Source organism: Cololabis saira, chromosome 8 (genome assembly GCF_033807715.1).
Source record: "Cololabis saira isolate AMF1-May2022 chromosome 8, fColSai1.1, whole genome shotgun sequence".
Taxonomy (NCBI): Eukaryota; Metazoa; Chordata; class Actinopteri; order Beloniformes; family Belonidae; genus Cololabis; species Cololabis saira.
Window position 1 is genome coordinate 7,472,164 of NC_084594.1, and position 12,610 is coordinate 7,484,773.

General features: G+C 42.0%; 1 protein-coding gene across 1 annotated transcript in view; it reads left to right on the plus strand.

Moving 5' to 3' along the window:
• The first annotated feature begins 439 nt into the window (after positions 1-439).
• Positions 440-12,610, plus strand: part of LOC133449257 (interleukin-17 receptor D-like) — a 49,333-nt gene continuing 37,162 nt past the window's right edge. The window contains exon 1 of the mRNA XM_061728389.1: positions 440-563. Coding sequence (XP_061584373.1) covers positions 444-563 — 120 coding nt within the window. The 5' untranslated portion in view covers positions 440-443. The remainder of the gene's footprint in view (positions 564-12,610) is intronic.

The window sequence follows — 12,610 nt, forward strand, 5'->3', positions numbered from 1 at the left end:
GCTATTTTTTATTAATTTTAATTTATTTTATTAATTTAATTTCCGTGAAGATGCTTATTTTGTACTTTTGTCTGTTTGAATGGTTGTGTTTAAAAAAAAAAAATAAAGTACTTTTTTACTTTTACTCAAGTAATTATTTGGATGACTACTTTTTACTTCTACTTGAGTCATATTATTCTGAAGTAACAGTACTTTTACTTGAGTACAATTTTTGGCTACTCTACCCAGCTCTGATTAAACATGAGTTTCTTGAGGATGTATTTGAGTTAAATGGGAACCTGTTTCTCCTAAAACTGGTGTTTAGGATTCACCCCCCCCCCCCCCCCCCCCCCCCCCCTCACAAAAAACAGACATGCGCAGAAGCGGCCGGGGCGCACGGCCGCCGCACCTCCTCTCGGATCCAGAGCCGCTCACAGTCAGAGCTGCTCGGACCTGCGACGGGAATGGCGGCGCCGCGGAGCCTCCTCACCTCTCCCTGCGGCTGGTTCCTACTCCTCTTCTTCTCCTGCGGATCTACGACTCCAGGGAAGAGCAAAACCAGCCAGGACCGCTGCGGATACAAGGTAAAACGCGGAATAAAACCCCACTTAAACCTGAATTATGGTTCCGCGTTAAATCGACGCAGAGTCTACGCCGTAGGGTTACGGCGTAGGGTACGCGGCGACGCGCACCGTGCGCCGTAGGCTCTGCGTTGGTGTAACGCGGAACCATAAATCAGCCTTTATCCTTATGTATTTATTATTGAGGTTTCTGCTGTTGCGTTGACAGAGTTCTGGAGGAAAAGTTAGTTTTTTAGGAAACTTGCGGATGTTTTCTTCTGTCTTTTCTGCTACCGAATTAGTTGGAGAAACAAATAAAAGTAAAAACCCGAAGATAAAACCGCAGTTTTGGAGCAACAGCGTTGAGATTTGTTGGGTCATGTTACCTTGTTACCTGTGCGGCTCAGGTAACACGAATCCAGAAAACAACCAGGCTGCTGCAGGACACTCGAATAAAGTAGATCACAGCTGGAAAAGGGAATAAAGACACTAACATTTAAAGTTTTAAAGTTATCAAAGACAAATTTTTGACGCATCTTGTCTGTAAATGGACAGACTTGAAGTTTTAGGCTCCAGAACAAACTCATTAATGGAAAAGTTTCTTTTACAGGAACATTAGATTTTATTTATTTTTTAACGTCAGGTCTAAGTTGGTGTTTGACTTCTTTTCTTTTTTAAATGAGCCCCAATAAACAGGACCAAAAAGGACTTCACCAGTTCTGGTTTGGGGGATGATTTTATTTTTTATCTTTACCTGTTGGTCAAAAAGAAGCCTGGTTTTTGTGTCTTTTTTTTGTTCTGCTTTTTACACCTTATTACAATCAGTTTTTTTTTTGCCTTTGCATTTCATACAAGTTTTGTTTCCTTTTTAGAAATTGATGAAACAGATTTCCCCCCCCTAAATATATACTACAAACCTGTTATTTCTAAAGCTTGTGCAGCGGGTTTTAGACTCCGTCTCTGTCATTTAGGGGCTGAGCTGCTTTATAATCGGAAGTCGAATAGCATATCATGATTTCTTTAAACAGTATTTTCATTTAAAGACCCAGACTTGAGTGTATAAATGATGTTTTATTTTGGCTGTTTTCTCCCAGAACCAAATCTGGCATCTTCAGATTCTTTGTTTCGTCTCACCGTTCGTTCAGACTGCAGATACTTTATTATCATACATGACCAAGAGGAACCGCACATAATCACTCCGGAGAAACTTTAGACAGACACACACACACACACACACACACACGAAATGATGCAGATTTGAGTGCGTGTGATTATTGTTTTCTGCGACTAATGTGGTTGACTTAGTTGCATGTGTGATTGTGAAGGTGCATGGCGCCCAGGTTTCAATTTTCCTGTGGTGACAGATGACTCCGACCTGCCTTTTGATGCCCTGTGTGTGTGTGTGTGTGTGTGTGTGTGTGTGTGTGTGTGTGTGTGTGTGTGTGTGTGTGTGTGTGTGTGTGTGTGTGTGTGTGTGTGTGTGTGTGTGTGTGTGTGTGTGTGTGTGTGTGTGTGTGTGTGTGTGTGTGTGTGTGTGTGTGTGTGTGTGTGTGTGTGTGTGTGTGTGTGTGTGTGTGTTATCCTGGTTTCCTCTCTGGCTTTGAAGTGTTTTCTACAGGAAGCTTCACACTGTTTACTTTGCTGAAACATTCCTTCCTGCAACCCCACCCCCAAACACTCACACACACACACACACACACACATGCACGCACGCAGACACACACACACACACACACTCTCTCTCTCTCTCTCCCTGCCACCTCCCCCTCTCTCTCTCCTGCTTCCTGTCCTTTCAGAAGCAGATCAAAGGATGCTGGATGGGGGTCTGAGACCTGCCATGCTACAGGTGTGAGGTTATTAGAGCACCGTGTGTGTGTGTGTGTGTGTGTGTGTTTGTGTGTGTGCTTGTTTTACATCACACCATTATATCTGGAAGCAGTCCTCTATTTTGGGGCGTGTATTCTGATTTTAAGCCGTTTAGCGTCTCCTGCTCCCTCCCAGCTCGGTGGCCGGTCGGTGCCTTTGGTACCGGATGCGATTTGAACCCCAAAAGATACGAATCCTGCCGAGGTCAAGTGCCGGCGTCTGGGTCGGATCGGGCTTCGGGTAAAAACCGAGACCACAAGTCTGGTGATTGGTATCAGTTGCTGATTTATTTGTCAGTAAATTTATCAATTCAATTGATCTTTTATTTCTTAAAACACACTTTTGATGTTCTTGTTGAATTTATGGAGTTTTAAACCAAATGCAGCCACTGTTATGATTCTGGATCCTCCATCCTAGCACCACGTGGAGGAAGATGCTGCAGTGAGGATGAGGATGTAGCGTTAAGCTATTATCACGTAACTTGGTACAGTTGTAGTCAAGGAGATGCTGGATCCAGGCAGTGGTGTCTTTATAATTATATACATTGCTATCATGGTGTTTTCCACTGTGCAAACTAAAAAGAAATTAGACGAGGTTAAAAATTTCTTTTTTTTTCTTTGGTTTATCACAATTTGCTCAGGCATGTGAACATTCACAATGTTTCTGACATTGGAAGTGTACTATGTGCTGTGAGGTCTTAGCTATACATTGAGACCAACATTATGCATATTGTCCTTATAATTGTGGATAGGCCTGTTCAGGCGAAATTCACCTCCAAAATCGCTAACAGACCTCATCACATGAACATGATAATCACCATTTTTATTCATTTATTTTTGTATTACTTCACTGCAGCAGTAACTGTCAGATTCATGGCTACAGGAATAAGGCCTGTTCTCCCTGGAGCAGCATCGCCTGTCTCATAATAACTGTAATCGTAGCCTCAGATATTCTCAAGCTATATTATTTTTCTTTCTTTCAGCCGTGCGTTAACGGGCTGCACATTTCTTTTGTCATCCCTGTTTTTCTTTTCCTCCCCGAAGCCTGGCCGACATTAGCAGCAATGCCACTCCACAGATGATGATACAGAAACACATGTTAAAAGAGCTGCAACTGATGTAACATGATCTCATTACTTAAGAGCATCAAAATGCTTTTTCGTACAGATGGAATTGTACTTTTGCATAATGTATAAAATCGCTGGCGTTGGTCCACGTGGAAAATATTGAAATTTGCAGGTACCTTTTTTTTTTTTTTTTTTTCTTACTTGTTTTCAGAAACACTGCAGAAGATTTCCAGAACGCCAGAATGATGGATCTGTCTTTTCCTTTTATTTTCTTTTTTTTCTTCAAACACATCTGCTGAAGCCATCACATCTGTCTCGGCGGAGGAAGACGGAGTCGTACCAGGAAATCATTCGGCTTCCTTCTCGTCCAGTTATGATCTGGATTCTTCATCCGTCTCTGTCTTGACCTGTCATCATTTTAAATTACTTTCCTCTCTGTGACCATGTCACACACATCCCATCATCCTCCAGGGCCTCGGTGTGTTTTTGGCATCAGAGGGCCTCGGGGGTGCGGGGGGGGGCGGGCGTCACGGCTGGGTGGGCGTCCGATGTGAAACACGTGTGTTTTCTGGTTTTTGCGGCGACTGAAACTGGCGGAAGGTGAATGATGGGGGCTGGATGCTTCCCGTCTTACATAAAACAGCAGAGAGCGATATTTTACTTTGTCATCCTCCAAAGATTTCTACAGGAAAAATAAAATGAGTTTCACATCTTTGCTTTCGGGAAATGACTTGCAAGTTCTGTGCCAGAAAGTATAAGTATAATATCACGAGCAGTATTTGCGTCATGGAGAGCCCACTGAAGAAAACACTAGGGCTGGGGATCGATTCAAATGTCAAGAATCGATTCGATTCCGATTCTTAAGATTCAGAATCGATTATCAAGATTTGATTCGATTCGATTTGATTCTGATATTGATTTGGGTTAGTGTTATTAAAACAGTTTTTTGAGCTGTTGCATGAATTATATGACTGTAGTTATGCAAAATATTACTACTAGTATTATATTGAGATTAAACAGCAAGTATTGCAGCTAATGATGCTGTAAGGACCAATCAGCTCCCAGAATGCTGATAGAACTGCTTTCAGAAACATCATGTGGTGCAGAATTACCAAACAGATCCAGGGAGGAAACAGAGACGGATGAAATCGGTTTTATTTTTTCCCACATTCCGTTTTTATTTGTTCCTTTTTCGGTCTATTTTGGTTTTTAATTTTTGAGAAATTTGGTTTTTAGCATTTTTTGCAAATGTAACCCCAAGACAGTATATAAATAAATGAAATGTAGACAATTTATGCAATTATAACCTAACACTTTAATGTTTTCATACCTTTAAACATATTTAAAGGCAAAAACATGGCACCAGTTATTCTCGTGTCCAACAAAACATTCCTTTTTTGGGGATAAACAAAAAAATAACCAAAAGTTGTAATGTAATGAGGAAAAAATAATAATACATAAATAAATAAAAGAAAGGAACCCCCCCCCCCCCCAAAAAAAAAAAATAAGAAACAAAATTGATCTTTAGACATATGAATTGATTTTTAGGAATTCATATGAGAATCTATTAGAATCGATAGAATTGGGAAATCGATTTTTTCAACACAGGCCTAGAAAACACACACACACACACACACACACACACACACACACACACACACACGCACACACACCTGTCCCTGCCTCCCACCTGAACCGGAGGTCACATGACTCCTGCCTCCAGACTGCAGTACCGACTTATACATCTTTTTGTAAGGAAGTCAGGATTTGTTCTACTCGCTGTAACAAGAGCGAGGGAAAACCTTTTAAAAGGACAAACCATCACAGCAGGAGAGGAGTAACTCCTCCTCGAGTGAGGAGGAGGAGGAGGAGGAGGAAGAGGGGGGGGCATTGAGGAGCAGTCATGCAGCTGCAGGTTTTGTTCCTGCGGTGGGAAATCTCTGGTTGGCTGCCCCCAAACACACACTCGCACACAGGCTTCGCATTGTTGCACCTCACTTTGGTTCGGAGCTCATGCTTTGCTGAGCCGAGATCAGCTGATCGGTTGACGGATCCCGTCACACTCGGGCCAAACCTCGGGCTTTTCCTGCTCATTCAACGCTCCGATGGGAGCGTTATGTTTAAGGTGCCTCACAAGTTACTGTTGTGCCGGGATTTCAGTAGATGAGTAACGACTGGAGTCCATTCCAGTATTAGTTCTTGTATCATTTTAACTGTTAAAACAGTCGTGTGTCGAAACTTAAACAAGTTTACAGGTCTTTTATTTGGTTTTTTAATTCAAGTGAACAGAATCGCAGACGGACATCAGCACGTGACCCGTCATCATTTAGCTACTGCATCCAGAGGGATAGTCAAGTTTTGTTATTGCTTCTTAATTTAGTTTGAATTTCCCCTCGGGATTCAAAAGCATCCATCCATAAATTTGGGGGTTTGGCAATCGACTGAATAAAGTAGCTGATCATCCATCATTTATTTGAAGAACTTGATGAAACAGCTTATTACAGGTTTTGTTACCCACAATTCCCGGTTGCTTTTTCTTGGGTTTTTAGTCAACCTCAACCAAGTGCTTCCCAGCGGAGCCTCGTCCTCCCATATGGTTGTTTGTAAGTATAGGAGGACATTATGAGCACTAACAGACCCGTTAAGTTTTTAGCTTGCAGGCTTTTGCATGAACGCAAGAATATTTCCATCCAGCGGCACATAACTGCTTATAGATAGATAGATAGATAGATGACTTTATTCATCCCCAAGGGGACATTTTGCTGTCATAGCAGTCCGGTATAAATACAATAGTAGGGCTGTGCGATTAATCGATTTTAAATCTAAATCGTCTTTATTAATCAAGACGATGTTAAAAAAAGGAAAATCGATTTTCCTTTTTTGCAGCTGGCTGCATTACAGACAGAGCTCATCTAGTCATCTTTGTTTGGTCAAGAAAATTGTAAATGTTGTCACTTTACTAAACTCAAGGAGGATTTACAGTATCTTTCAATTGCACTTCATTCCCAATAGGGAAATTTGTTTGCTATTTTTCTTTAAAAATAAAGATAAAATATTTGAAACAATTTATACCATTGTCTTTTATAGTTTTACCAAAAAAATCGAAATCGAAAATCGGGTTTTCAGAGAAGAAAATCTGGATTTTATTTTTGTCCAAAATCGCCCAGCCCTATACAATAGAATAAAAAAAGAAGACAAAACTGAGGTATAAAAGAAAGGACACTTGAAAAAACACAAGATAGATAAATAGATGGGTACGGTGCTGAGTCAGAGTGTAAAGTGATGGGCAGATTCAGTCCAGGTGTGTGATGATCGTGACTCTGACTGAGGTGGACGAGTTATAGAGTTAAATTGCAGTCGGTAGGAACGATTTCCTGTATCGTTCCTTTTTACATCATTTGATCAAGTCTGAGGTGATGAGTTGGTCAGACGTCACTTGGCTGCTGCAGCCTGCTGCTATCTAACATCTTAGACGCGTCGTTTCCACAAGGCCTTTTCAAGACTCCTGGTTACTTGACGGTAGTCCAGTCTGAGTCGGATGATTGAAATTCAACATTCTTCCAGTACAATTAGTAAACAAGAGCGAAGGTGGACAACAACATGCAGTAATATGGACACTAACGATGCAGAGGCTCTGTAAATGTAAATGTGGTACATACTAAGCTGATCATGTTGCAGGTAAGATGCAGCAAAGTCTCCCTCTCCTTCTGTTACGTGTTGTTGTGATGCCGTTACTGTTGTTATTTCCGCTGCGTCGTCATTTCCTGAACGGGGGGTCCCGGGGCGGTCAGTAGCTCGGCTAAGCGTGGGTTGGTACACATGCTGGAATAACTTGGATTAGGACGCGTCATCTGGCACTAACAGCTCAATCTCAAGAGCTTCAATTCGGTTCGACTAAAACTTAAATATCGGTTGGATTAATGCAACAATTCTGACTTTCTGTTAGGGCATTTAAACTAGTATCAGCCTGTTCCAATTCTAGTTTTAGTCTAGTCTTTGGGTCAAGCTATCATTTGAGTTTTTATTAGTTTTAGTCACGTTCATACTCCTTTTAGTCGTGTCAAGTTTCAGTCGACTTAAAATCTGAGATTTTAGTCTTATTTTAGTCAAAGATTGTGTTTAGCCAAATCCATTTTGCAATCCAAACAAGGTTATCTTTTTATCATGTTATTGTTACCTTATAGACTCAAGAATACATTCATTCCAGATACAGAAGACTCTAATTTGAGTTTACAACATATTTATTTTTCCGCATTTCTCCCTGTCTTTTTCTTTTTCGACCACACATTGCGTTTTCTTTTCCACGTCTATGTAGGAAAGTTTATCTAAAGATCGTCTCTTCTTCTTCTCCCAGCAAAATAAAGACACATTTTAGCAGAGTTTTTATTTCGTAATCTACATTTTAGTCTCGTTTTTATTCCTCTACGATATTGCATTATATATTTAATCATCGTTATCGTCACATGACCAGCATTTTTGTTGCGTCTCATCTCGTTTTCCTCAGGTGATAAAGGTTCGTTGACGACGATATTTAGTCATAATTTTCGTTGACGAAAGCAACTTTAATGTAAAGTTACTGATGTTTAAGTTTCTCAACAGGATCCCCAGTAACGTGAGAATAAATGAACCCGAGCAGGTCTGCAGCATCGCGTGTAGTCGCTGTAATGACCTTTCATGAAACAACGCAGTTAGAAAACCATTATTTAACATCGGGCCATCGATCAGTGCAGGAACGCGACCATAACTCCTGTTTCGTGTTGGGTATTCTGAGCTGCACATCCATTACTCCCGGCCTTTTCCTGCCTCCCCAGCGTCCCCTCGCTGTTTGTACCTCCATGTTTGGGGCAGCGTGTTGATTAAAGGTCAGCTGGGAGTTTGTCCCAACATCTGGAACTGGTCCGGCGTCTCCAAACAGAACGGAGGAGGGCAGAAAATCTGCTCCGCGAACCTTGAAAGCTCCAATTGAAAGAGTTCCTGTTTAATCAGATGCCTCCTTCTCCTCTTTCCACCTTTCTTCCCTTCTCTTTTCCCCTGCGGGCTGTGTGATTACCGTCCGTCTGCATCCTCCAGTCCCTCTCTCTCACGCCCCCCCCCACCCTCCCTCTCCCTCTGTTTTTTTCCCCTCTTTTGCTCTGATTAATTGCCGTTTCAGCCAACTCAGCCTGCAATTAACTGTCTGATTACTACAGGAACTGATTTTGAGTCTGTGCGAGTGAGTTTCAGGGGGGATTCCCGAGGGAAGTTTGTTCTTTTTTTTCTCAGATGTTTGAGGTTTTGTATTCGGTGTTTATGGTTTTATTGTGGACTTCATTTCCATATTTGGGAAGTGAGTTGTAACAGAGTTAAACCTGCGACATTTCCCACGTTAGATTTTAAACAGCTGCTCTGCAGTTCATTTACCTTTTTTAAATAATTGTGATTTGCCTTTTATATCACTCTTCTTTACTTATTTTATCCTCAGTGGTTATTTTATGAGTATCAGCCTTTTCAGCGATACTTAAGGGAAGGGTTCAGACTCTGCTTTCTCTCACCTCCACCCACCAATTTAGCCAGGAAGGGAAGTAGTTGGGCATTATCAGTCTTCAGGAAACCGATAATTGGTGTGGGGGAGAAGAGGCCTCGGACTTTGTTTGTCTGTTCGACAAACGCTGGGTTACGACGGACAACAGCATAACAAACAGGACCCCTCATCCATTTGAATGAGGCCACCTCGTCGCCCCAGAGGGGGCTTCAGGCCACGGAGGCTTCGGCCGGAAAAACCTGGCTTCGTTGTCACGTTGCTGGCAAAAACATTTGATGTCTCTCTCTCTCTCTTTTTCTTTTTTAATAACCGAACCGTGAGGAGGGAGGATATACACCAGCTCTTAAGTGGTTCAGCAGCTGGAGGTTTTGTGACTTTATGACCAGAAGCTGTTACAGAAAGAGAAACGCTTGCCCTTTCTCTGCTAGGCTTTCTGTGGAAACACATTTTTTTGCCATCTATCTCATGATTTGTGCAAGAAAATAAACAATAAAACAGTCCAAGACGACATGCATCTGCCAGAACCAGTGATGGATCAACCACCAGGCTCCTTTCGGGACACATTTCTTTCTTCCTCTTATTTTTAATTGTCAATGCTGAAGTCTAAAATATTCTTTAATAAAGACGTCTAATAGAATCGGATATGGAGATGGTGGAAAGATGTAAAACATTACAGCGGGGGCAGCAGATGGTGAATAATAAAACATTATGGGAAATAAGGAAGCTGAGAAAACAACTCTTTTGGCTGAGGGTGTAAAACGTGCAGAAATACCAGATTTATTCACTGAATACACCACTAGTCTGGCAGCATTGCTCAAATCTTGCAAAGCCACAGTAGATAGACGAGTAACGCGAGGAGTAGGGCTGGGCGATATATCGAGATTTTAATATATATCGATATATTTTCAAATGTACGAGTTATCGTTTATATCGATTATTTAATTTTATTTTTTTTTTTAATGATTTTGATATAGCTTATTTTGTGACGAATTGAATGTTTTATTTGAGATTTGCACAAATGTTTTGTTATTTGCACAACTGTCAACCTCAGTGGAAAAGTCTGCCTGTTACTGTCTACATTGTATTAATTGTACAGTGTATTTTAATTTAATTGTTATGCAGGAAAGGGATATTTGTTTTATTTTATTCAAGAAGCATTTTTATTCTATATATGCTGGCAGTTTATTTTTATTTCATTTGTTTTATACATTTTGATATTGTGCAGACCTCTGTTAATAAAGGAACCTGTGTGACATTTGGCACGAGGCTTTGTATTAAAACTGACTGTTTTTTTAAGGGTTTGCCTCAGAAAAAATAGAAATAGATAGAAATAGAAAGCCTTTATTATCATTATATTTCTACAATGGAATTAGGCAGCAGCTCCGTCAAAGTGCAAAACAAAAAGACTATATAAACTATATAAACAAGTAGACTGTACACAACAAAAATGAACAAAAAAAGTAAACATAAATATATATATATACACTATAAGGAAAGAGTGAATGGGAGAATAAAATAAAATAAAAATGTACATGAATGAATGGGTGGGGGAATATTGCACTTGGGTGGGTGGAAGAATATTGCACTGAAAGGATGGAAGAGTATTGCACATTAAATATATATAGACATTATGGACAGGAAATAGGAAATATTGCACAGTGTGAGGTAGCTTAAGAGTTCAAAAAGTTCACAGCTTTGGGGAAGAAGCTGTCCCTGAGTCTGTTGGTTCGGGATCGTAAGGACCTGAAGCGCCTCCCAGAGGGCAACAGGTCAAAAAGGTGGAAACCGGGGTGGGTGTTGTCCTTTAAAATGTTCCTTGCCCTGTTGAGGCAGCGGGAGCTGTAGATGTCAGACAGGGAGGGCAGAGAGGGCAGAGGGCAGCCGATGATCTTCCGTGCTGTGTTTGCTACCCTCTGCAGCCTCTTCCTGTCTGCTTCCGTGCAGCTGGAGTGCCACACTGTCACGGCGTGGGTCAGCAGGCTTTCTATGGTCGAGCGGTAGAAGGCCACCAGCAGCTGCGTGTTCAAGTTCACCTTCCTGAGCACCCTCAGGAAGTGCAGCCGCTGCTGAGCCTTCTTCACCAGTGCAGTGGTGTTGACAGACCAGGAGAGGTCTGCAGTGATGTGGACGCCCAGGAACTTGAAGGACTGCACTTGCTCCACACATTCGCCGTTGATGTGCAGGGGGACGGGGGCGGCGCGATTCCGCCTGAAATCCAGGATGAGCTCCTTGGTTTTGGTGGTGTTCAGTGCCAGGTTGTTCAGTGCACACCACTCACCAAGTTTAAGGACCTCATCTCTGTAGGCCGCCTCGTTTCCCCCTGTGATCAGCCCCACCACCGTTGTGTCATCAGCAAACTTGACAATGACATTCTCTGGGTGGGCGGGGCTGCAGTCCGAAGTGTAGAGCGAGTACAGAAGTGGGCTCAGCACACAGCCCTGAGGAGAGCCAGTGCTGAGAGTGCGGGGGGAGGAGAGGTGAGGACCGAGCTTCACGCGCTGGGGTCGGTTCACCAAAAAGTCCTTAATCCAGGAGCAGGTGGGTGGTGGGATCCCCAGGGTGGATAGCTTGGGGATTAGAATGTCCGGTATTATGGTGTTGAAGGCTGAGCTGAAGTCAACGAAGAGCATCCTGACGTAGCTCCCCTGTTTCTCCAGGTGACTCAGCGCGGAGTGGAGAGTCAAATGAAGCTAACAGAGATGCTATGCTATAATGCTTTGGGGGAAACTCCAATTATGGCACAGAAAAAATATCGATATATATCAAGTATCGCCATTCAGCTAGAAAATATCGAGATATGACTTTTGGTCCATATCGCCCAGCCCTAGCGAGGAGGAGACCAAAGACTCAGACCTGGACGGTGAACTTACCGTAGAAAAAAGTGGTGCTTGATTATATTTCAGGCACCCAAAATAAAAGACACGAGCTGTTTTTGTAGATGAATCAACCCAGAAAGCGTTTCAACATAAATGTGTTAGTTGTAAAGTTGAGTGGCATTTTGTAAAACTACTTCTTCTTTTAGTTACGGTGCCCTGTAGTGTGCCCTTTCATCTTTCATCTCAAGGAATGGCAACAAAAAAGCTCTCGTTTTCTCTATACTTAAGTTTATTAAGAACTGCCTCAGGAGGGGAGTTTTATTGGATTATTTGGAGGCTTTCGTGCGCTCGGTGGACGACAAATACCTTGATGAATCTGGCCTTTGATGGTGTGATTGTAAAGAAAAACTAAATAAGACACTTATTATTATATCATGGCCGTGCACAGCTTCTTTCGTGCGTTATTCTGATCAGTCCTGCATGTTTGTGCAAGGTTAGGTTTCATGATCTTATCTGAAGCATTTTATTTTTGGAGCTTTAGACAAACATAATGTGTTTAATACCTTTTTTTTTTTGTGCATGTCCTTAGCATTCAACCACATACTTTTTTCCTCACCACGTTTTTAAAGAGGTTGTAGCAGAAGTGGGGGGGTCGTCTCTCAATACAAGAAATCAGGAAGTTTGCTTTTTTTGTGCCGTGAGTGAATAAGCTCCCTTGATTTTAATTAGCCGTGCGGTTCAATGCTGCCAGCGGGACATCTGAGCCCACGGCAGAATGCAAACCCCTAAATGTCAAAGGTCA